Below are 25,166 nucleotides of genomic sequence, written 5' to 3' on the forward strand. Positions count from 1 at the left end.
AGTGATTCAGTTATATGTGTCTAGCTATCTATACATATATGTGTACATCTCCAAGTGTTTTGTGACTTAGCCACTAGGAGCCCTGCCTGGCCAGCCTGTGGGTCTTGCAGGCATTGCCCTCTGTTCCTGCTTTACTCTCCACAGACGGGAGCCTGGCTAATCAGAAAACTCCCTCAAAAGGTAAACAGTGAGTAGAGTGTACATATGGTGGAAAACAAATGGCTCTTGGTACCATGTTATGGAAATTATCTCACTCAGGTAGATAAAGGAGCAGGGCGAGCCCAGGTGGCACTGTTGAATCCCCTCCTTACATGGCCCATTCGTGACGTGTGTGCCAGCCTCTCTGAGAAAACTCCATCCCTACACTCAGTGCTCTCAGAACTGGACTGGCCCCCTGCTGAGTGGCGCTCTGTGTCAACTCTGCACCCCACCATGTCCGTGACCGCCTGCCAGGGCTTGGGGTTTGTGATTTCACTGCTTGGGGTTGCGGGCATCATTGCCGCCACCTGCATGGACCAGTGGAGCACCCAGGATCTGTACAACAACCCGGTGACAGCTGTATTCAACTACCAAGGGCTGTGGCGCTCCTGTGTCCGAGAGAGCTCTGGGTTCACCGAGTGCCGGGGCTACTTCACCCTGCTGGGGCTGCCAGGTAAGGGCTGGTACCTGGCAGGATGTGGGGGAAGACAGAGGTGGACAGGAGACAGTGGCCTCTGTCTGGCGCACCACAGAAGGACCACGGGGGAGGGAGAAGCAAAAGCCTCCACCACCAAGGTAGGAACAGGAGTGCAGGAAACTTAGGGAGAGGAGCTTCCTAGAGCTGGTAGGGCTCCTGTATCCCTAACCGGATGGTACCCAGTTCTCCCCAGTGGGCACATTTTTAAATAACTCCTATGCAAGCAATAGCATTGTCTCAATCACCAACAGGAAGAGGACTCAGGAGGCCCAGATCATAGCCACTTCCTTCCTTTAGCCCTAGAGATCTCCCCTCCCTGAGTTGGGGACTGTGAATCTCCTGAACGGAGTTCCATCTCCAGCCCCCCCCCCCCGTGCCTGGTCCCAGCTTCCAGGGGACACCTCAGCATGTAGCAGCAACAGAAAGGGAGCAGAGGAAAGGGACAGAGAAAAAGAACTGGGTGCTGCATTTCTCAGGGACGGAGGCGCCAGATGCGCCCCTTCTCTGAGTCTCCCGACCTCCAGAATGTATTGGCCACATGGAACCAGCTTCAGGGCACTCTCTGCACAGAGGACCCTTGTAGAAAGTGCACTTCACTGTGCCGGGCAAAGGGGTGTGGGTGTGATGTCCAGACTGGCATATTAGCCACACAAGGATTTGTTTTCGAGGATTTGTAGATGGGTCATGTTAACTTGAAGAAATTCAAGTTTCAAGAGTAGAGAATGTTAAAAGTATCTTTCACTCAGGTAACAGAGTAAGACAATGAATACACTTGTCATTTTTATTTCTTAGTTCTTTTTTCCTTCCATAAATATACATCAAAGTCTGGAGAGAGACATTTCCTAAGGTGGACACAGTAAAGAGGGTCAGAAATAGAACTAGGGCTTCTCCTGCAGGAATTCCCCATTTGGCTGCAGGGTCAAGACTTAGACCCACACAGAAGGTAAGAGGTAAAGACTCAGTGACGCAGTGACTCAGTCTTTTATACATTCCACACCTATGGATGGAGAGCTCACTACAACCTCAGGATTCTGTGGGCCTGGCGCCCCCCACACACACACAAAATGTGAAAGTGCTCTGCGGGCTGGGTATGACAAGGTGACAACGAAGGAGGACAGAAGGCCGGTGCTGCAGTAGATGAGATGAAGATGACCTGCTCAGGAAGAGACCCACCGAGAAGGAAATCCCACAAGTGACCCTTGAAAGGTAGTTAAGAGTTAGAGGGGCAGCATCCCAGGAGGAAAAACAGCATGGGAAAAGGCATGGGGGTGCTTCCACCCAAGTCTGACTTGGGAGAAAATGAAGGAATGACCTTGGCTGGAGAAGAGGGTTTTTATGGAGATGATGATGAAGAGCATCGAATGCCAAGCTAAGAGATGAAGGGCCTGGGTACAAACAGGAGAATGTGAACCAGATCCATGGGTGACCAGCTGCCAATTCAGTGAGGTCTCCCTCCACCAGGGACTGGAGGAAGGCGAGCCACTCCCACATCCCTATGTCCTGCTGACCCCTCCTGAGCTTCGGGGCTAACCATCTGCCCTAGGGATTCTCACTCACCTCAAATGCAAAACGTCCCAAATCTCTCAGAGGTCTGGTCCATGGACCTGTGTCCATGCAGAGCTAGAGGCCACGAAGGAGAGAGTCAGCCTGAGGCTGACCTCTCGTGCACAGAGCGCCCACGTGACATCTGAGGAGTCATACGGCTTCACAAAGGGCAAATAACTATGGCAGACCTGGCATAGCACTTGAGCCGACAACTGCCTTGCAATATTTTGTGTAATCTCTACAAGTCACCCTGTGAACTTGGTGCTATCACTACCACCTTTTTAGAAACAAGGAAGCTGAGCTGGGGTAACTTGCCCAAAGTCACATGCAAATGGAGCCAGGGCTCAGACCTGCCTGCACCTAAGCCCCAGCTCACAGCCCTAACTGGGAGCCCCAAGGCTCTCAGACACAAAGCAGGAATCCCCAGTGCAAAGGCACCTTTCCTACCCTCCCCTCTTGCCTAAGATCGGGGCTGCAGTCTTGGGGAGTGTCCTGGACTAGCAACAGCTGTCAACAACCCCGGTACTTATCTTGCAGGTCAAGAGAGGGAGACTTAGAAGGGCAAAGTGACTTGCCCACGTGCACAGAGCTAAAACTGAGCCAGACTGAAACTGCTCTACGGCCTTCTCTTAGAAATTTTGTGTGTGTTCATATGTGAAGATCCTGCAACTAGATAGTTCAGAGAAGGATTTTTCAAAGAGAATTTTGTAGGAATCGCTTTTAAAAGAAAGAAATTCTTGCAGCCCCTCAATGTTGATTTCAATTATATTCATTTTAGTGTCACTTTAATATAAACACGTATAACAATAGATTTAAATTCCTAATGCATATAAATCTTCTACAAGGACCAAAGCCACACTTGCAAATGTAATGTAAATACCACTAAAACACTAATAAACACAAACGTCAAAATTCATCTGGTGTTAGGGATATTGTTGGTTTTCGTTTGGAGTTTAACAAGACAGAGAAAGCCTCAAGTCCGATTTTGTATTTCACCTCTCTCAATGTTTTGACTTTAGTATTATTAATGCAGATTCTCTGTTCACGTGGGTTTGTTTTACAAAATGGTATTAATAAATTCGAGGTACTCACATGTTACACGTAGGCACCACCCCATCAGAGAATCATCCTCTTGAGTCTGTAGTGATGAGGCATCTGTGACTTGCTGCTTTTTGCAATGGTCTTGTTCATTTGAGGTGAGGTTGGGATGTGGAACTACTGAATGTGGCTCTAAGGCTATCAACCCAATTATTTCTGGAATTGGGGTGGAATAGTTCTCTGCTGTGTATTTACCACCACTAACTGTTGCAATCGGGTTTATGCAAAGACAGGACAGCATATTGACCACCAGGGCACAGGTGTCTGAGCTCATGGTGCCAGTGCCACAAGGTAGGGAGAAATTCCCCTGACTCCATTTCTATTTGAGCTGGAATGAACCCTTTGTTCAAGTAGCAGCTGAGGCTATCACTTCACTGACCCCTGATATAAACATGATCATAAACACCAAAATGAACCCGAACCGTAAGTGGCTAGCCTGAGGATCTGGAACATACTTGTTTTAACTTCCTTTCCGTTGCCATTGAAATGTAAGCACAGAATATGTTAATTTCCAAGGAGAAGCTACATACTCCCAAGAACGCAAACACAGATACTCAGGCTCAGAGGGAAGAAATCAGGCACAGCCAAACCCTCCAGAGAAATCTGAGCCACAGGACTGGCAGCCAACCTTCCTAGGCAAAGTCTTTTCACTAGAACCATCACTGGCAGCCACCCTGTCCTGGGCTGACCGGGTTTGGACAAGGTCTCCTCTTGGCAGGGATAAGGAAAGAAAGGCAAAGCCTTTGGTCCCCCTACACAGGCAGAAATAATAGGAAATAAACAATAACACAAAATAAATATGTTAATTAATTAAAATTTTAAATTAAAAGAATTTTTTTTTTAAATTTTAAAACCCAGTGACACAGAAATCGTGGCGCTAGAAAGAACGTTTATTTGTTCAACAAACATTTATTGAGCACCTACTATGTCCCAAGCTGTCTGCACACGGGGAACACAGATATCAAAAGGCTCACAAATCTAGAAAGAGAGACAGAGGATGAACAAACCATTGCAATGCAAGGTTTCTCAACCTCGGCACTACTGACAGTTTAGGCCATGTAATTCTTTCTTGCAGGGTACTGTTCTGTACATTATAGGACATTTAGCAGCACCCTTGGCCTCCATCCACTAGATGGGAGTAGCAGCACCTCTCCCTCCCCAGTTGTGACAACAAAGATGTCTCCAGACATTGCCATGTATCCCCTGGGGCAAAAGCAGCCCCAGTTAAGAATCACTGCAATAAAGCATAGTCAGCAGACATGACGGAAGGGAATTCCTAAAGGAACTGACAGCTGAGCTGAGTTACTAACAAGAAGTATGAGTTACCCAGGAAGATAAAGAGGTAAAGAATTTTCCAGAAAGAGAGGAACATCATTGGAAAAGACACAGTGGCATGAGAGAGTGTAGTGTATTAAGAGAATTAAAATAACTTAGACCTCCTTGTGAGGCAACACAATACAATATGTGTTAAACACTTAGGAATAATATCTTTAAATATTAGGCAAGGATCGCTTCTCGGCCTTTTGGCTAAGATCAAGTGTAAATATTAGGCAAGGATAAAGATGAAAAAAGAGGTTTACTAAGAAAATTTTAAATGTCAATTAAATGGAAATATATACTACAGGTTCCTAGATAGGAATATTATAAAGATGTGAATTTGTTCCTAATTAATGTATAATAATAAATAATATAATTAACTAATTACAAAAATAATAAAATGTATTAAGACCTTACCCTGTGCTAGGCATTGGTTCAAGGAATTAGCATATGTTCATTTATATTTTAAATATAATTTACATGGTTGTATAAATTTACATAAATTACCTTACACTTAACTTTAATTTTCACAACAACACTATGAGGTAAGTAGTGGTATTACCTCCATTTTATAGATAAGGAAACTGAAGCACAAAAAGGCTGTAGAATTTGCCCAGTGACACTGTAGTAGTAAGTGGCAGGTGAGAATTCAAACCCAGGAAGAATTTCTGCAGAGCATAAGCTTGTGTGGATAATATTACAAGAATTCTAATCAAAATGCTAGTAAGAGTTTTCCTTTGGGAACTTGACAAAGTGGTTATCTATAAGAAGAAAGTAGATGAAATTAACTTTTAAATGTTTTTTTTAAGAATAATACAAAAGTAAAGAGCTAACTCGGCCAGATATTCAACCAAATTCTAAAGCTGTGATAATTAAAAGGGTGCTTCGGCCCAAAGATGGACAGAAGGTCAATGGAACAAAGTCTCAAATTAGAAAGACATATACGTGAATTTAATATAGATAGAGGAGGTTTTACAAAGCATGGGGAGAGGGAAGGTTATTCAGTGAGTGCTGTAAAAATTATTGATTAACTTTTTTTGAGGGAAAAAAAGAATCATAGACTATAAACCAAAATAGATTCCAGATTAATTAAATGTAAAGATACATAAAATACTTTTAAACTTTCTATAATTCTAATATCATTTCTAAATGGAAATTAAATTCCTAAGCATAGAAAAGAACAGTCATTTTACTACATCATTCAACAGATTTTTATTAAGCACGTATTATTATGCACCATGTACTGTGAACCTATAAATGGAACATATAAATAAAATATAAATGGAATACGCTGTATTTTTTCTAGAACCATGAAAAACACTAAAAAGGAAATAATCGATGTGAAAAGATCTTTTTAGTAATCATAGCAATATATTAAGATCCTTAACAAATAAATAATTCATATAAATTGGTAGAAAAATGCTAAAATTCCAGCAAATAAATGAGGAAGAAGTACAAACTGACAACTCAAGAAAAGGGAAAAACAAAGGCTCCATAAATATTTGTTTAAAAACTATAGTTTCAAACTCATTAGTAATCAAAGTAATGCAAATCAAAACAAGTGATCGTGTATAACTTACCAAATTCACAGTGTAGGTAAGGGTACGATGAGGCAAGATCTTTCAAATACTGCTGCTAGGAATAAAATTCATAGAAAAAAAAATCTGCTTCTACATAAGAAAGATTTTTTAAAACCTCACACCCTTTGACATCTTAATTCCTCTCTTAGGAATCTGTCCTAAAAGAGTAATCAGAAATGCTAGCAAAGAGTTATGTGAAAAATGTTCATCATAACATTGTTTTTCATACAAAAAAAAAAAAACTGGGGAAGGGATATAATCTAACTATATAAGAATAGATGCTGTTTTAGTGAATAGTAGTACTTCTATTAATGGGATATTAATATACTAAATTAAATATATTAAACAATGTATGCAATCAAGTGAAAAGCACAAAACATGAAATCGTATAATCTCTTAATCATGTAAAAATATATACAGAGAATGGATTAAAAAGAAAGTATGCCAGATATTTTGTCTAGGATTTAAAACTGTAAGATTTTTTTAAATTTTCCCTACTTCTAAATTTTCTATTTTGAGCACCAAAAGGTAGAGTCAGGAATTAAGAATATAAAGTGTGTTAACAGTTTAAAAGAAAAAAATCAATAGATGTATCAATCATTTGTCTTGCTAATAATACTAATTTTACTCCTCCTATATTCCTAGCTATGATATTTTATATTGCTATTTGACCACCATTTTGCCTAATTGCCATAGATGGTGTTATATTAATATTCCTAAAATGAGATAAAGAAAAGGTAGGGGAAATGTTTTCTCCAATGTCAGTAAAATAATACAAGCTCCTGGAAATTTACAACCTGAAATGCCACCACCAGAACCAAATTTAAAGTTGAATATAGGGACGATTCCCCCTAAGAAGTCAGCAAAAATTTTTGCTCTATTTTAAAGGTGATTAAACAAAGTTGTAACAACCTCATTATTGTTAAACACATACCGTGAATTATTACCATTATTATTATATACTATTATAATCAGACCACAAACTATCACTATCATTAGAGATACATTTAATATATTTTAACAAAGGCTGTTGCCATGAACAAGAAAGCCACATGTTCCTCTGCGGACCCCCATTCACTCTTTGGCAGTGACAGCTAAAGCAGTGGTCCACTCATTTTGGAGCACAGAAAACTCACCAGGAAGTGAAAAATCCCATCTTTCACATGTTTTAAAGCATGTTAGTACTTATTTCATATTTTAAAAAGCGTATAGACTTAGAATTTCTCTCTACTCGTTCAGTATTCTGCCTAGGTAGAGGGAACTTTAGTTTATCCTTTAAACTTAACTTTTCCTTCCTCCAAAAACATAAAGCCACTGTCGCCATTTCAAGCAAGAAAGAAAGCTTAATTCCTTATTACCTGAATAACTTTGTTTTTTCTGTCCTGAAATTTTGCATAAAAACATTTGCATAGGAGAGTGGGTGGGGAACCTCCATGAATCAGAATAGATAACTATAATAACTTTTTCGTTTTAATGTTTCCATTTTCAATCTACTGTTCTGGTGGTATTGTAGTCAATGTGTGGGGAGGGGGTAGACAGATGTCATAAAATGAACAACTGGAAACCAAACTCTTACAAATCTCTTTGTGGATAAAAAGCCTGCCTCTTAGTTGAAAAAAGAATAAAATGAGCTCTGTCCACAGACACAGTGGCAGAATCATTCCTGACTTACTCCAACATTTTCCAGTTGAATCGGTCGATCCCTGTCCACAAGCAGAGAACAGTCACTTCTTCTAGCTGTCTTCTACCCACATTTCAGACTTGGCTTTGTAGCTCAGTTCAGGGATACAGAGCCATGACTTGACTTTAGTCATGTAACTCTTGCCTGCTCTCGTCTTCTGGGTTTCCTGACTCATTCTTTTTCCTCTACAAACACTGATCACAGAACCTAAAGCAAGGTGTGCGGTTGAGGGGAGCATTGCCTCCATTCAAATCAGAGGGGAGACCTTGCATATTTGCTTTCTGTGTTTACTGGGAATAAAGCCATGGGAGTGGTGGCTGGGTGCACCCAAGATAACATTGAAATGTCCAGATGCACAGGCCTGTTTCCGGGAGAACCTGTCTGCAGGCTAGAGATTGGGGCATGGGTGTGTGGGGCTGTGTATCAGGGCCCTGACATCCAGATTTGGGGAAAGTCTCATTAAAATGTGTCTGAATTCGGAGGCCAGACACACACCACCTATGGGAAGCAGCAGGTCCATCAGTTCCCTAACATAATTCTAAAATCAAATTATGTAGACAAAACGCCATGGCTGATCTCCAGCCAAGTCTCTCTTTTGTGTGACTATATAATCCTGATATTTTGACCAACTGTCGTGAAAACCGCTTTTGCAAAATGTAGAAGGTGACAGTGTGTGAGACCTGAATGGGCTCTGAAGTGTTCTAGTTTAATCTGTCCATGTTACAGATGAAAAAACTGTGACCCACAGAGGTTGAGCCATTGTTCCAAATCACGCAGCACACGGCGTGTTAGGGACAGTGTCAGGAGCAGATGCTAGGCCTCTCAGTAACCAGGTCAGGGTCTCTGGCCCAGCCTGCCCTGTGCCCTCCTCCTGGCCTTTGTGGAACTTCCATGTCTGCATGCCACGTGGTCTTCACGTGGTTCTTGCAACAGGAGTGAAAGGGTGAGATGGCCGTCAATACAATGCCCTGCTTCTTCTCATCCCAGTTCCAATATCAGTGGACCGAGAGCCTATCTCTAGGATTTGGCTTCCTGTTCTCAAAAGAGGGGACAACTCTGCCTGCCTCTGCCACTCCATATGGAAACAGAGAAGGAGCCCCAGATTGGAAGTTGAGATGGGAGCTCCACCTTTGTCATCTTTAAAGTAGCTGTGGGGGCTTCCCTGGTGGCGCAGTGGTTGAGAGTCCGCCTGCCGATGCAGGGGACACGGGTTCGTGCCCCGGTCCTAGAGGATCCCACATGCCACGGAGCAGCTGGGCCCGTGAGCCATGGCCGCTGAGCCTGCGCGTCCAGAGCCTGTGCTTCGCAACGGGAGAGGCCACAACAGTGAGAGGCCCGCGTACCGCAAAAAAAAAAAAAAAAAAAAGTAGCTGTGGCTCAAGGCACTTGGGCAAGTTTCTTAACCTGTTTGTAGGTCGCTTGACTCACAGCCCCCCCCAAAAAATATGGGTGGGAAATAATAATACCTGCCCTACCCATTTCTGTAAGATCAAAATGGAACTATGTCAGTGAAACGTGTTTTTAGTCGTGAGGAGAAAATGTTAACATCTGGTGTAAGAGGAGATTCCTGGAGCCTTTTTTTTTTTAAGTGAGGTCAGGCGAAGTGGTTTCCTGTGATGAGCAGAGCCTAAAGGAAGGGCTTTTTTTTTTTGGTGGTGGTGCGGTGGCGGAGGGGTGGGGGGTGGGGGGGGCGTTCTCAGCTGCGCTTCTTCCCCAGAGGGTGGCGCCCTCTGGGCAGAGCCCGAGCCAGGATGGGGCGGGGGTGCACTCAGACTGCCTCGCCCTCAAACCAGCTGGGCCTGCGCGGTGCAGCGGGACAAGTGCCTCTTGGGGCTGCTTCCCTAACAAATGAAAAAATAATGCCCTTGAACCAAGAGTGAAACTGAACTATCTAAGGAAAACACTGTGAGCAAACACTAAGGGCTGAGGGAAACCATCTAATCAGAGCAGCTCCCCGGGAGCACAGCAGGACGAAGGAGGCAGCTGGGTGGGAGGACGGTGACCCAGGCCATGTCCACCACCACATGTCAAGTGGTGGGCTTCCTGCTGTCCATGCTGGGCCTGGCCGGCTGCATCACTGCCACGGTGATGGACATGTGGAGCACCCAGGACCTGTACGACAACCCTGTCACCGCCGTGTTCCAGTACGAAGGGCTCTGGCGCAGCTGCGTGCAGCAGAGCTCCGGCTTCACCCAGTGCCGGCCCTACTTCACCATCCTGGGCCTGCCAGGTAGGCGAGGGCACAGGTGAGGCAGGGAAGGGCCTGCTTCTCTCACCGCAGCCAGGAGGGACTGGTGAGATGCGCGCAGGGCATGACCCTCGCAGCACGGGCTTCAGATCGGAGGTGTGAATAAGAGGAGAAGTTGACCCGGTGTCAAAGAGGGCTATAGTCGTAGCAGTGAATATCGGAGACTTCGTACTCAGGTCAAAGGAATTGCTAGTAAGGAAGCAGGTCTTGAAAAGAATGGGTCTATCGTGAGGACAAGCTCATGGTACTAGAATAGACAATGTTTCTCAAGGAGAAAAGTAATCGTGTGCATGTATGTGCATTGCTCTTGCCTGCACACACATGGGAATAGGTAGGATGGTGACTATTTTCTTCCAGTCCAGAAAGTTTATTGGGAGCTAATATCATTTCATTATCAATTCAATTAATTTTTCCTTTGAAAAGCTGGAGTTCTCTGTAGGTGCCAGAAAGTATACATTGCCATTAAACTATAAATATCTTTTCTCTGCATTTGTGTTGAGAGGTTCTGGTCTGCCCTCCTAAAAAACAATGCATGTCAAAATGTAATTATAGAACTGTAATGATATTATAATAATTTCAGAATATAAATATAATTATAAATGTGACATCGTTTCACCCCTGAAGATAAAATCCGCTAAATCCCTGTTTCTCATACAGATAATTATTTCAAATAGGAATCATAGGAACTTTGCATTCTAGATATTATGGAAGCTCTACTTGCATTTGTTTTTTAAAGCAAAAAGAAGTAAAAGGTCAGGCTAATCAGTGGCCCAGATGTGAGTTTGGTGAGGAAAGGAAAACAGGGCTGGGTTTTGTCTCTCTGAAACAAACACTTTGTGGACAGGTAGATGGGAATAAGTTTGCACAAAACTGTTAGGAGCCTGTGAAGCCCTTGAAATTGAATTGTAAAGAGCAATTCAATTAATTCATTTCCATGTGTAGAAAGAAATAGAAGGTGGGTGGCAGAGTGGAAGAATTGGGGTATTGACTCCATTTTTTAGAAGCCACTTGTGTTGCAGGACAGACCCATCCCTGACTGAGACCTGCTTAGAGAATCAAGGGTGGTAGAACCTGGCCGGAGGGAAGGAAACCCTGGAGGAGGGATGATGCTATAGCGTGAGGGCAAAGGTCAGAAGGGAGGAGATGTGAGACCGTGGATTGTTGAGTTGCTAGCTAATTTTAACTATTAAATGAAAAAATAAGACTGACCTTACGTTGAAAATTAAGGCATGACATTCCGTGACTTCAGCTCGTTAACCCAGGGCCCCATCACCTGTTATCAATCTCTTGCTCATTCTGTATTTTTCTACACATGGGGCTCCCGAATATCCCCACTCCCCTAAATGGCCAGACCCCATCGCTGCCACTCTCATGGCCTTTCCTGTTCTATCGAGGGATCCCATCCTCCCTGAGCCCTCCCAGAACCTCTCCTCATCTCCCCACCTCTCTGCAGAACAAGATCCCCTCCCTCCCTCCCTCCCGCCCAAGGCCGACCTCTCCACCCCGGCTCTGAATGCCCCACACCCTCCTGTCTGGCCATCACCACTGATCAGCCCCTCTCCTTTCTGCCTCTTTCATCTTCCCTCCTCTCTTTTGCTTATATCCTCCTTTACTGGAAAACCTTCTCTTGATGCGCATCATCGTCAATTTCTGTCTCTCCCCGGCTCACTGACAATCAAATTAAAAGACTCAATTTTTCTACCACCCCTCACTCTTAACCTCTGGTTTCTATCCTTCATCTCTTTAGAGTGTTTTCTGCTTTGATTGTGGCAGAAAGTCGGGCAGAATCTTCCAGTCACCAACTTCCAGTTCTCACCTCTCATCTCCCTGGATATTTCAAGACCTAACCAGCTTCCATGGTTCCCCACTCCCAGCTTAATTAGGTGCAGACATGACAGCCTGACACCCACCCCCTCCTGCATTGCTCACCTCCCTTCCCTGACCCATCTCTTACCAGCCCTTTGCCCACAGCCTAAGGTTTTCCCTGTCCATTTACTATGCCTTGGGCTTGGTCCTGGATACCCATTGCCCCTACTGCCCAAATGTCCCCCCTCTTACACCCCAACTGCAACCTGCACAAATCTTCCCATATGTGAGGTCCAGCTCAATACCATCTCCTCCCTGAAGCCCCCTCACATCCCCAAATAAAAAAGGATCCCACAGATCTCTGTACCACTCCTGACAACTGCTCACAAATCTGAAACTCTGAAAAGCTCCAGGCAGCCTTCACAGAGGGGGACCCCAGCCCTGCCGGTCTGCATCGGGGAAACAGGATCCCACCAAAATCCAGGAAAGACATTTCTTGGGACTGAGTTGGTGGGAGAGGAGATACTTTAAATCGTTGATGATGTATGGCCTTGGAGAACAGTGTGGATTTAAGAATAGCCAGTCCTCAAGGCAGCAGGAGTGACTACAGTGTCAACTGGCATCCTGAAATATTGTGAATAAAAGGAGATCTTCCCCCCTACCTTGGTCCAGGCCTTTCTCTTCCTCCTCTTCCCAAGTCTTCTTCCATTCCTGCCCTTCACACTCTCCCACCCATGGCTTTCAAATTCTCAACTATATTTTATCATCATGTGAGAGGATTCAGGTTTGTACACGGTTAACACAAATCAAAGCCATGTCAGGCTGGAGAGAGATAACTGCTTTTTCTCAAATTGTTTTATTGTTTTAAATTAATTTTTATACAATTTTTAAAGCTTACTTTCCAGTTACAGTTATTACCAAATGTTGGTCACATTCCCGTGTTGTTCAATACATCCCTGTAGCCTAGATTACACCCGATAGTTTGTATCTCCCACTCCCACACCCCTATATTGCCCCTCCCCCGCTCCCCACTGGTAACCACTAGTTTGTTCTCTATGGAGAGATAACTTCTTTTTAGGGAAGGTGAAGAAACTAAAACTTACTGAGGCTGGCTTAGTTCCATGCTGGGGCCAAGCAGCATCTGATCCTCACAACATTTCTTTGCAAGAAATATCTCTATCCCACTCCAGAGTTGAGGAGACTTGGCTTCCGTGAGGTAAAAAGACTTGCCTAATGACACTCACCTGGTATCATGAAGTCTGCAGGTTTTCATGAGATACACAGGACCTCCATATCAGTTCCCTGGGATCTCTGGGGAATCAAAGACTTCCCACCTTGTTCTGAAGGGCTTTCCCTCTGAGGTCTGGCCTTAGACTTCCCTCCTCTGGGATCCCCTCCTTTGGGCTCCTCCACCAGCCATTCCTGCCTTCAACCTGAAGCCAAGCTGTGCCTGAAGATATGGGTCCTCCCCCTCCCACCCCAACAAAGGCCCCATTTCCAGTCTTTGGCACTTTGTGACTTGCGGTCTCATCAGCCCCACCCACACCCCCTAGCCAGCTTAGTGATGTCAGCCACTGGGAACTCTTTCCTCTCAACTCCCCATTCTGAGCACCTCCTCCTCAGCCTTCTTGAGGGCTGTTTTCCCAGATTATTCCTTGCAATTTTATGTCACTGAACAATTAAATGAAAATCCCTAGGGATCAAGGCAAAACATTAACATTTCTTTAGAAGTTTCCCCAGGAGAGGCTAAGGTACAGCCAGGATTGGGAACCACGCCTTGCCTGTCAGTTCATAGCTACTTTGGGGGAACAAGATATATTGCAACGGTGGGGGGTGGGGGGGCGGAAACTGAGTTCCCATTTTTCTGTTTGCTTCTGTCAGCCCTGAATCCTGCCCACCTTTCAGGTCTGATAATACGTCTTTGTTCATTGGAAAGAATGCTGTAGTCACACCTTTGGTGCAGGGAATCAGTCTATAGAACCCGTTGACTCACCTGTTATCAGCTGATAAGCCTATGCCCCTTGCTCAGAATATCAAATAAGAGACAGAGAGGCTAAAAGAGAAATCTTACCTCCTTTGGAAGCAGTTCCTCTGGTGACTTATCCATGGAGACGGATTAGTATTCCAGGTGCTAGAATATTCCAGATGGAAAGGAAGTTCGGGTCACCACCGTGCATCCCCATGGTCATTACTAGACATAGGGGGGTTCCAGCAATGAGTAGTGAAGAACATTTCCCCTCGCTTCCTGACAGCTGCCCCCATCACAGCTCCCACCCTCAGAAGAACACCCACAAGGGGTCTCGAAAGCAAGGAAGTTCTTGGTTCATCCATCCAGGTCCGGTGTTGTTGGCTCTGACAGTGGCCCCGCAAGATTTAAGACAGTGTTGTGTCTTTGCCCAACCACAGGCTAAAAGAAAGTGGTAATCTAACCCTAACCCTAGAAGGAGATTCTAAAAAATAAAAAGGAGCTCAGGGTCAGGGTGGACCCCTGGTTCAAAGCAGGTACCAGTGTTCATCAGAAATCCAGAGATCAAGAGAGAGCAGTAAAGAATGAGGTCTTGTCATGCATACCTGACCCAGCAAAGGCAAGAGGGCATCTGAGAGCCTGAGGCAAAGGCTGTCTTTGCAAAGGCAAAGACAGGCTGGCTACGGCTTCGGTACCCAAAGAATCCTGTGGCACACACAGCAGCAGCTGCTCTCCACATCAGGCAAGCCAGGTGCTTTTATCTCCCACCAGCTGGCATCACCATCCCTTCTAATCCAGCAATGTCAGGGAAGACCACATACTTCAGCCACAGCCATAGCACATACATGGTATGTTTTCAGGAACAAATAGTAGTTAAAGAGATTCAATGACCCCATCCTTGCCAACAGTCCAGGATGAGTAAAATTTTGCATAGAATGAGGAAGGGATATTTTTTATCCTACTTGGTTAATATTGTTTATTTGGCTGGTTGATTGGTTGATTGGTTGGTTGGTTGGTTGGTTGGGTTTTAGTTGTTTTAACCAGATGCCTTGCCAGGTGCTTCTCAAAAGTGATAGAAGATTTTGTTCTCCGAATGGCTTAAGGCTTAAAATATCAGAACAAGAGCAGTTTTTAAAACCTTTAACAGGTTCCTGAGTAGATCTGAAGTTCATAAGAGGCCCATGAGGACAAGACGGAAGGAAAGTCAAAGTCCCTTCCTCCTCTCATAGGTCCAGTTTTCTGGTAGCAACATGCAAAAATAGAAGAGCCCTGAGGGTATTTCCTGAAGTCTGGGGCTGCCCCACAAATGTCCTCTCCACAGCTGTCCTGAACCACAGCCTTAGAGTTTAATTGTGTGTGTGAAAGAGAGCTAGAACCACACGATGAGTGACTGTCAGAAAGGGGTTCTATTATGATTTCTTAGCCAAGGTACTCCCAAGGTGAAAACAAATTTGAGGTTCAGGATTTCCAGTGAAAATATAATCTTTCCAGGTTGTAAGCTGCTTGAAGACAGAGATTATTTCTCGTGAAATTTTATTCTTCCTACAGCATCTGGCAAAGGGCTTTGCAGAGAATTTGAGCTTAAGAATACATGATGGATGAATGAATGAATGAATGAATGAATTCATGGATGAGTGCATGAATCTGTTAATGTTTGACTATGAAAGTATACCAACATGTGCTGGATGAATACACAAAGGTATAAATAAATACACAAGTAGATGTCACATGCCTGCATTTGTTAATGAGGGAATGGATGAGGTGTTTGTTCCCAGTATGTGTGGGGTCAACAAAGCCATTGGGCAAGGCTTTGGAAAACAGAGGTGACACACTAGAGTCCTCTTATATTGAGGAGTGGATCCAGAGGCCACTCTTAAGCCCTCATGAGTTCTTTTCACCTTACTGGGGCCACCGTGGCTCTAGCATCAGGAAACTGCAAGCCCAAGACGCTAATGTTCATCAATTCTTCTAGGAATGAATGGTCAGATCCTGGAAGATTGGTCCACACCGTACACCAACACATTTACCCCCAGAATAGAGTGGTTAATAGGACCAAGACTGATGATGGATGCTTAGAGAAATCTCTTCCCAGCAGGGAAGCAAAGTTAAAAGCAGAAGTTTCTTTAGGGAGAAGAGAATCAGAATTAAGTGAATGGAAGTCAATGGCACAGAACTAGAGTAGCTGGTTACCATTGTCTCACTACCTGATGAGAAAGTTGCCGGGGCCTCCATTCCTCAGACACTGCAGAAGGCTCTTTAATGAACTGTGCATGACCTACCTCTCCTGTTTTCAATATCTTTCATTGATTTCCCATTCTTCCATCATGACAAATTGCTTTATGATACACACGTTAGAGTGAATAAGCAGGCAGCTCCCCTGATATCGGCCATATTTGAGATGAAATCTTCCCTAAGAGACTGGAGAGAATTCCTCCCAGGGCTCCCTTGTCTTGAGAGTCACATTTATAAATAATCTCCTGGGACAGGCAATTCCCTGAGATGATTTTTGGAGAATATTCCTTTATACATTCTTAGCATCCATTTCAGAGGATGACATTTTATGGTCTAGTCTCCAAGTTTGAAGGATACATTCTGTTAGGAGCTTACAGATCCCTATACCTTGCTGGCAGCCAGAACTCTACCTGTTTTTCCAGGATAAAGTATCTCAGAGCAATGTATTGTGATGGGAAAATAACCATTTTGAAACAGTTCCAGGTTTGCCTTTCCCTTGATATGTGTCTTTGGGCAGTTATTTAACCTCTGAGTCTCAATTTTTTCAATCATAAAACAGAGATAATAATACTACCTACATTGCAAGGGAGTTTTTATATGGATTCAATCTCTTAACGTTGAAAAGTCCCTAATAGCTTTCAATTAAAAGTAGAAGTTGGCGGGCTTCCCTGGTGGCGCAGTGGTTGAGAGTCTGCCTGCCGATGCAGGGGACACGGGTTCGTGCCCCGGTCCGGGAAGATCCCACATGCCGCGGAGCGGCTGGGCCCGTGAGCCATGGCTGCTGAGCCTGCGCGTCTGGAGCCTGTGCTCCGCAACGGGAGAGGCCACAACAGTAAGAGGCCCGCGTACCGGAAAAAAAAAAGTAGCAGTTGGCTATGACAACTAGAATAGGACAGAGCTCTCTGCTTTGCTTCACATGGTTCTTCAGTTCTGCTCTACCAGAACTACCCACACTAGTGGCCTTTCCCTCTGGAAGACACAAGAACTAATTTATCTTCCTTTTGTAAAATTAATTATGCTTGTGGTGGACATGTTTAATGACTTTCTTTCCCCACTTTGGCATAAGCTCCGTGAGGGCAGAGACCATATCCGACCTGTTACTCACGGTCATCCCCATGCCTACTCATGCAGGCTCAGTAAAAAACTGTTGGGATGAGTCACTGCACCTTAAGGATGCACTAGAAACCTCTTTGGAAATATCTGGAGGGCAGGCCACTGCAGGCGAGTCCCAGCAGGATGTACAGCTTCCATTGATTCCTGGAAGGGGAACTGCTGATAAACTGTGGTTGTGCTGAAAGGCCTGAGATTGATATAATCGTCAAACCTACAGCTCACCACGACCTTAGTAGTGTCTTTGGGAAGAGGCAACAATACAGTGCCCCTGGTATACCACCTAGTGACCTTGCTTCATTATAGGCTGTGAGTATTGAGATTTCTGGAAGCGGACACAACCCTATGAAGCCCTGAGTTCCTATGGAAAGACTAGAGAAGAAAGATGTTTGGGTTAGAAGTCAAAGCAACACAGTTTTACTATAAGCTCTATCAATAATTTTTCATGGCACCTCAGTCAAGCCATTTCCCCCTTCTTGGACCCCAGGTTATCAAGCTTTCAAATGAGGACATGAAGTAGCTAAATTCCCTTGGCCCTCCCAGCTCCAACAGTTCATAATTTTCTCATTCTATAGACTCCTGCGTGCATGTCTTTCATCCATCAGGGGAGTGTAAGCGATGGTTTTGCGTTTTTCACAATTTCATATCCCCTGAGGATGATAAGGTTCCCAGTTTATGGACTTGCCTTTTCTCAGCAGTTTGGTGCTGGTTGGCTGTCGTCGTTTCGTTGTATTACACCAGAGCCTACTCAATCACGTGGAGGTGGTCTTACTTGTCTGCTTGTGTCTTGCCCCTCGCCCCGCAGCCATGCTGCAGGCCGTGCGAGCCCTGATGATTGTGGGCATCGTCCTGAGTATCATTGGCCTCCTGGTGTCCATCTTCGCCCTCAAGTGCATCCGCATCGGCAGCATGGATGACTCTGCCAAAGCCAAAATGACACTTACCTCCGGGATCATGTTCATCATCTCAGGTAAACAAGGAGCCTGGGGTTCCCTCTCTCACATGCGCATCCAGGAATGCCAAAGCAAAATCATTCTGGCAGAGGACAGGGCTTCTCCCTAGTGAGCATGGTTTGAACATGGATCAGAGCGTTACACGCTGGGATTCAAGATCTGAGATTAAGGCTCACTTACACTCTACAGAATTATCACGAGTGCTGGTGTCCCTCTTAGCTGCCACCCTCGCCTCACTATGAGAGATTCTCAGCTCTAGGTAGACATGTGACTCAATCCCTAAAGGCATTATTTTGGTGAGACTTTAGAAAATGATTTTAAGGGAAAAGCCCTTGACATCATCAAAGAACCAGGCCCAAAATATTTGTACTACTGACCCCTGGTCCCAAGATGGAAAATCTCTTTCTGCGCACGTACAAATCCTTCCTCAGCTGGAGAGATAAAAGAGTGTAGGCACCTAGCACAGGGTCTGACTCACAGTGGGAATTCAATAATCGATGCTTGGATTGACCATCCTGTTATAGGAATAGCATATTCTGCAGCCTGCTCCTCTAAACTCGTTTAAACATACATTGCCTCACAAACAATGTGATCCATTTAAAGCTGACTCCGGAGTTTTCTTTTTCTTGCCCACAGGTCTCTGTGCAATCGCTGGAGTGTCTGTATTTGCCAACATGCTGGTGACTAACTTCTGGATGTCCACAGCTAACATGTACACCAGCATGGGTGGGATGGTGCAGACCGTCCAGACCAGGTAACCCCCTAATCTAGTCTCAGTATTCCGTGGTGAACATTGTTGTAAAAATCCGATTAAACACGTATGCCTAATGTGACTGTCAGCGCCTGAAATAGCAAAAATTTATCAGAGGCAACCATGCCATATCATAAATCAACAATGATCTGTAAATTCATAAGCTTCATTTCAGTGAAATATCCTTGGCGATATGACTTGAGGCTGATCTGACATTTGCATTGAAATACAGCGACAGTTCACAGTATTTATCTACCACTCTTACACAGGCCCCATTGTGGTGGCAATGAAACAGGCACTGCTAACCCAAGCCTGTAAGTGAGCGTCACCCCCACGTCTCCAGTCCATGACGGGAACCCAGCTAGGGACAGGGCAAAGCTGGAATCGAAATGAGGGAGGTGCGGTACAGATGAGAAAAGTAATGTTTCTTCCTTGTACGGCTGCTCTTTCTCTCATTCATTCATTCATTCATTCTACAAATGTATCGAACATACAGGCACTCTTCTGAGGTCTGGGGATAACGACAAGGTCCTCGTTCTCACGGAGGTCACGGTCTAGTGGAGGGAGATGAAACCTCACTGTAATTTGGTGTCGGAAGCAGAGCAGAACTTTTCAAAGATGGAAGAGCAATTCCAATACCTATATTCATTTAGCCACTTCAAAGGGATGTATTTCATAGCAAGAAGCAGCAGCAAATTCCTGAAGGAGAAAGATCTTGTTCTGGGAGAGCAATGTAAATATTATACCTAAGTGCCCCGTCATCTCTGGAGTGGATACACTTGGTATTTCTCTAGCAGCACCATCATGGGAGACAGATGAGCGTGAGCACGTGATAAATCCATTACTCTCTGGCTCCCTGGAACTCCACTCGCCACCCATGTTCCCGCTTTATTTCAAGAATAGGAAAAAGTGTGATCCCCATAAGCTGCCCTCATCCTCCTTTACCGTCCCCTCATGGTCTCTTGACTACACGGGCTACTTAGAAGCATGTTGATCAACTCGTCCTGGTTTTCCTGGGATTTTCCCAGTTTTAGCACTGATAGTCCCAGATCCTGGGAAACTTCTCTGTCACAGGCACATCAGGATGGTTGGTCACCCTATTTTGAAGAGCTCGCCTCGGCCGCAGTATCTGGGTGCCTGGTGTCACTGCCCCTGCCTGAGGAGTCACCCACCCGCCTGGCACCCAGCGCTAATGCCCGCCATCACTCTCTTACACCGTCTCCTTAGAACATTCCCGTGTCCCTTGGGCAGGCAACTTCAGAGATTTTGTTCTCAGACAATCCTGTTTTGATGTAATTGAGTCCCATTGGAGGCAGCCCTCCAAGGGGAAGGGCACCAGCCTTGGTGGACTGGAATTCAGTGTGGACTGGAACAGAAGCACCATGAGGGTGGGGTCTGTGTCTGTTTTGTTCATCCCTTTGTCCCAGTGCCTGGCAGTGCCAGGCACATAGTAGGAGCTCAATAAATACTTGTTGAACAAATGAGTAAAGAAATGAATGAAAGAATGACTGGTCTCTTCACATTAGGTCTTTCTAAACTTAATGCTCCTACCGGCATGGATGGTTACCAGGGTTACTTGAGTTAGAGATTTATCCACAGTAAGAACCCAAGAGACCAAAACTCCTTCTGAAATAATAACTTGAGACTGATTCCCTAATCTCTCAAACTTCTCTTACCAAACCTTCAAGACACTTCCCTTTGCCAATAGGGAGGGAGGGGGATTTCCTGAGATGTTTCTCTGAAATTAGAAGTTTACAATTAATTCTATGCCTGAGTGATGCTAGGGGCCTAAGAATCCCACAGCTTTTTTGCTGAGTAGCTTCAGTCCCAATTCTATTCTCCAGGACACCTGATTCAGTTGACTGCGACCCAAAGGGCTGTATTCAGGAGCGGGCTGGGATAGATGTAGAATCCAAAAGTGGGGACAGAGAGGATGGGCATGGCCAGGTTCACGGGGTAGAGCCCGGGGAGTTGAGTCAACCACATTCACAGCCACCGTCTCCCCACCCAGGTACACCTTTGGTGCGGCTCTGTTTGTCGGCTGGGTCGCTGGAGGCCTCACGCTAATTGGGGGCGTGCTGATGTGCATCACGTGCCGGGGCCTGACGCCCGAGGAAACCAAGTGAGTCTCCCCGTCCCAATGCAATCCGATGTTTTATCCGAGTCCATTTTAACATATCATTTGCAGGCAGAATGATCAGTATAGGTACACGGAAGAACTCTACTGACAAGAGGATCATGAAGCTTATCTTTTACGAGGAGACCTAAAGAGCAGAACAGGCCTATTTCAGCCTGAGCAGATTTAGAAATGATGCTATTGAAGGAAAACCCCAGCCCTCTAGGATTCCCCCCCACACCCGACTCCAGTATTCTGTAACTCAATGGTCCTCAGCTGGGAGCAATTTTACCCACCTCCCACCCCCACCCCCACCCCCCCACCCTGGTCCCCAGGAGATATTGGGCAACATCTGAAGACTCTTGATGGTTACAGCTTTGGGGTGGAAGGGTTGGGTGATCCTGGAATCTGGTGCTAAATATCCTACAGAGCACAGGACAGGCCCCTACAGCAAAGAAGTATCCGTTCCAAAATGTTAGTAGCACCGCTGCTGAGAATGCCTGTTGTGCCTCTGTAACTGGGCCTGGGGTTGGGAGACCTGGATCCCAGTCAGGTGCTCCTGTTCACCAGCCCCGTGACCTCTAGCCAGTCATTTGCCCTCTCTGAGCCTCTGTTACCTCATCCACATACCAAGCAGATTAGGGGAGATGGGTTGCATGTAAATACCTCCCAGCTCACAAATTCTATGATTCTTTGGCATGACCATGTTCACCTGGACATCATTTCTGGTTCCGCTTCATCTTAATTGATGAACAGAGGGAACTCACTAGTCACTAACCCCCCAGCTCTAATACAAAGCAAGAAATTCTGCTCTACCACAGAGGCTGAAAAGCCAGTGTCCCAAAGCCCAGGGAAGCAACTGTCTCAGTTTGCCGAGGACTAAGGGTTTCCTGGGACACTGGACTTTCAGTGCTAAAAGTCAGACATCCTAGGGAAAATGAGTAGTTTGTCCTCCTACCAAATACATCTATGATCATAGAATATTTCTTTTGCTTTCAGCTACAAAGCCGTCTCTTATCACGCCTCGGGCCACAATGTTGCCTACAGGCCTGGAGGCTTCAAAGCCAGCACTGTCTTTGAGTCCAACACCAAAAACAAGAAGATATACGATGGGGGTGCCCGCACAGAAGATGAGGGACAATCTCATCCTTCCAAGTACGACTACGTGTAGCCCTCCAAGACACCTCGGCAGGAGCAGAAGAAATCCCCCAACTAGAGCTCACCCCAAAACAAGGACATTTTACCTTGATTTCCCATTGCTTTTGACTCACAGTTGGAAGTTAGAAAGCCTTGGTTTCACCTGTGGTGAGGCCAGATGGTCTTGGACACCGGCCTCTGTCTCTAAATGTTCCCTCACAAAACAGCTGAGTTAGCAGATGTGCCTTAGAGGCTATAGCCCACATTTTCCAATCCTCCGATCCTTTTCCAATCCATTTTCCAATCTTTCCAATCCTTCCAATCCTTTTCTTTTTTTTAACATAACCTTTTTAATCTGATGATAGAATGTGGTTTGAATTCCTATCCATCACTTAGATAATTTAGGCAGACTCTCCCTCCTCCTTCTAGCCAATGGCCCATTGATGATCTATTTCCCAACTCATCCCCCCAGAACAATTATGAAAGGAAAAAAAGAGTCAATCAAAAGACATCATTTTCTGCTATTCGATTTTTGCCCCTTCCCCCCACCCCCGCCCTAACTTGGCTACTAATAACACTGATTGAAGGAAAGTTAGTAGGGAAAAATATTTATCGTAACTGCAGCTCATTATCTGAGTTTTCTTACACTATGATCTTGAACGTTACTTGGACCAAAGTGATTTCAGTTTGATGAAACCAACCTTTTCCACTTCTGCTAACATCTGCTAATTCTAGCTGGACTCCCCACTGCAGGTCCTCTTTCTGCCACGGGCCAGAAACTGTCCTCAGAGGAATGAGAAAAGAATTTTTTTCTTTTTTCTTTTTTTTTTTTTTTTGGTAATCTAAATATATTTGGTGTGCTAAATATACTTAGAATAAATAATGTATTAGTGAAATGATACACTGTCTCTGTGAATCAGCCTCACCGCTGCACATGAATAGAAGAAAATGAAAAAAATAATTGCTCTGATGTTGTATTGTACTTTGTAAAATCACATTTAAGTCCAAATTTCATGAAATGCTCACTGATCCTATTTCTTTCCCTTTGAGGTCTCCTGGGCTCTGATTATAGATGATAGAATCAGTGTAATCCATGTAAAAACCAAATAATGGAACACAGCAGGTCCTAGGAAGTGAGTTGAAACGGGTTCTTTTTTTAAAAAGTGATGAGCCTGAATGTAATATTTCCAGGTGACAGGTGTCCACACTTCCATGGCTGCAGGCCACTAAGAGTTGAGGGTGGCACTTACTTGGCACTGTGGTCAGCTTTGTGACACTGAAAGCTGGTCCCTTCACTAAATTCATCTTGAGTGGTTGGACCGTTGGATGTTCGAGAACTCTCTGCAGCCACACGCCTTCCTTGTGTGCATCACTACTGCCAAAAGCCTAACCTCCTTCTTCCAGGCCACCAGAATCCCATCCCAGCACGAGAGCCAGAATAGGCCCCCCCCCAGGAAACTGAGGTAAGGCCAATCTCTCAAAACTACCTACTCAGGGAACAGCGCTGGCACTGGGGGAATCTGACCATTGGGTTATTCTTTGGAGGAAAAAAGTCCTCAGGCCAATAGTGCATATGAAAGTGGCCTCCAAGGAGATGGGTGAATATTCATAGGGGTCTTCAGGCTGTAAAGACTACGTGGGGGGGGGGGGTGGAGACCAGATCATGGCCCATTAAACAGAGAGGACTTGTGTTCACCAAGAATCCAAACAGTAAACCCAGAGACACTTCTCAATGAGACAGCAATGGTTTTAGGCCAAACCACATAAGAGCGCTCATGAAAATCATTGTCTAAGATGGGGTAAAGGATGAACAGATAAAATCAGGATGGACCTGGAGATTATCATACTAAGTGAAATAAGTCAGAGAGAGAAAGACAAATATCATATGATATCGCTTATATGCAGAATCTAAAAAAAAATGATACAAATGAACTTATTTACAAAACAGAAACAGACTCACAGACTTAGAGAATGAACTTATGGTCACCAGTGGGGAAGGGTAAGAGGGAGGGACAGATTGGAAGTTTGGGATTGACATGCACACACTGCTATGTTTAAATTACATAACCAACAAGGACCTACTGTAAAAAAAAAAAAAATTAAAATTAAAAAAAAGTCAGCAAGTGCATGCGCACACACACACACACACACACACACACACACACACACACAAGTGGAGGCTGGGAGAGAGAAAGCTGAGCAATGTAGGACATGGAGATTGTTCAGGGTTCTCAGGGTTTGAGTGGAAGGCCATGAACACAGTGAACTCTCCCCCGCACCACCACCAAGTCCCTAGTCAGGTCTGAGGCCCTGAGGTGTGGCTCAGCTGGGCTTTTAATTAGCACATTCTCTATCCAACACTTAATTGTTTGAAAGCTTCCATGTAGTTAGAGTGCGCTTTGTAAATTTTTTTTGTTGCTGCTCTGTCTTACTGTACATGCACTGAGTATTGACCTCCATGTTTTGTTACTTAAATATTAAAGATACTGTTTTCTCACATTCGAACAGCTTCTGCTCTTTTTTCCTTAGCGTCAGAATGTGGAGGTGGGAGTCTCGGCACCTCAAAGCCGAGTGCATCTCCCTGGGGTGTTTCTGTTTGCAGAATCTCTGTCTTCTCAGCAGCAGCCTGGCTGCCTGGAGGCCAGCCAGATCTGATCCAGTCCAGTTAGCAGTTTCTGCAACTTGGGAAGCCTGAATAAAAAGAGATTCCCAGAGCTGCCGGGCATGCAGCATGGGATCCAAAAACCAAGTTTAGCCTGTCTGACCCTGAGTGTGCCAGCCTGGAGTGTCTAATGTCATTGGTAAGCCCATGAGCTAGTAAAACAAGAGAGTCAGTGCCTGTCCCCTTGGTGACAGCAAGGTCTGGCTTGACCAGCTCCATTAGCCACACTCACTGATGCTGCATCAGGCTATGGAAACAGCATGCTCTATAGAAGCAGAACATCCCAAC

General features: G+C 44.9%; 1 protein-coding gene across 2 annotated transcripts; it reads left to right on the forward strand.

Annotated features, from left to right (window-relative positions):
* The first annotated feature begins 432 nt into the window (after positions 1-432).
* CLDN18 (claudin 18) lies at positions 433-22,270 on the forward strand. Of its 2 annotated transcripts, none has more exons than XM_027091706.1 (5): positions 433-652; positions 18,065-18,229; positions 18,849-18,966; positions 20,975-21,085; positions 22,079-22,250. In XM_027091706.1, the coding sequence occupies exons 1-5, from the start codon at positions 433-435 to the stop codon at positions 22,248-22,250; spliced, it is 786 nt and encodes a 261-aa protein (XP_026947507.1). The 2 variants fall into 2 exon arrangements, with proteins under 2 accessions (XP_026947507.1, XP_026947506.1); XM_027091705.1 differs by lacking the exon at positions 433-652 and adding an exon at positions 9,907-10,127 and having other exon boundaries at positions 22,079-22,270.
* The last annotated feature ends 2,896 nt before the right edge of the window (positions 22,271-25,166 follow it).

The sequence above is a fragment of the Aethalodelphis obliquidens genome, unplaced genomic scaffold, assembly GCF_003676395.1.
Source record: "Aethalodelphis obliquidens isolate GAN/ISIS:26980383/991018 unplaced genomic scaffold, ASM367639v1 scaffold72, whole genome shotgun sequence".
NCBI lineage: Eukaryota > Metazoa > Chordata > Mammalia > Artiodactyla > Delphinidae > Aethalodelphis > Aethalodelphis obliquidens.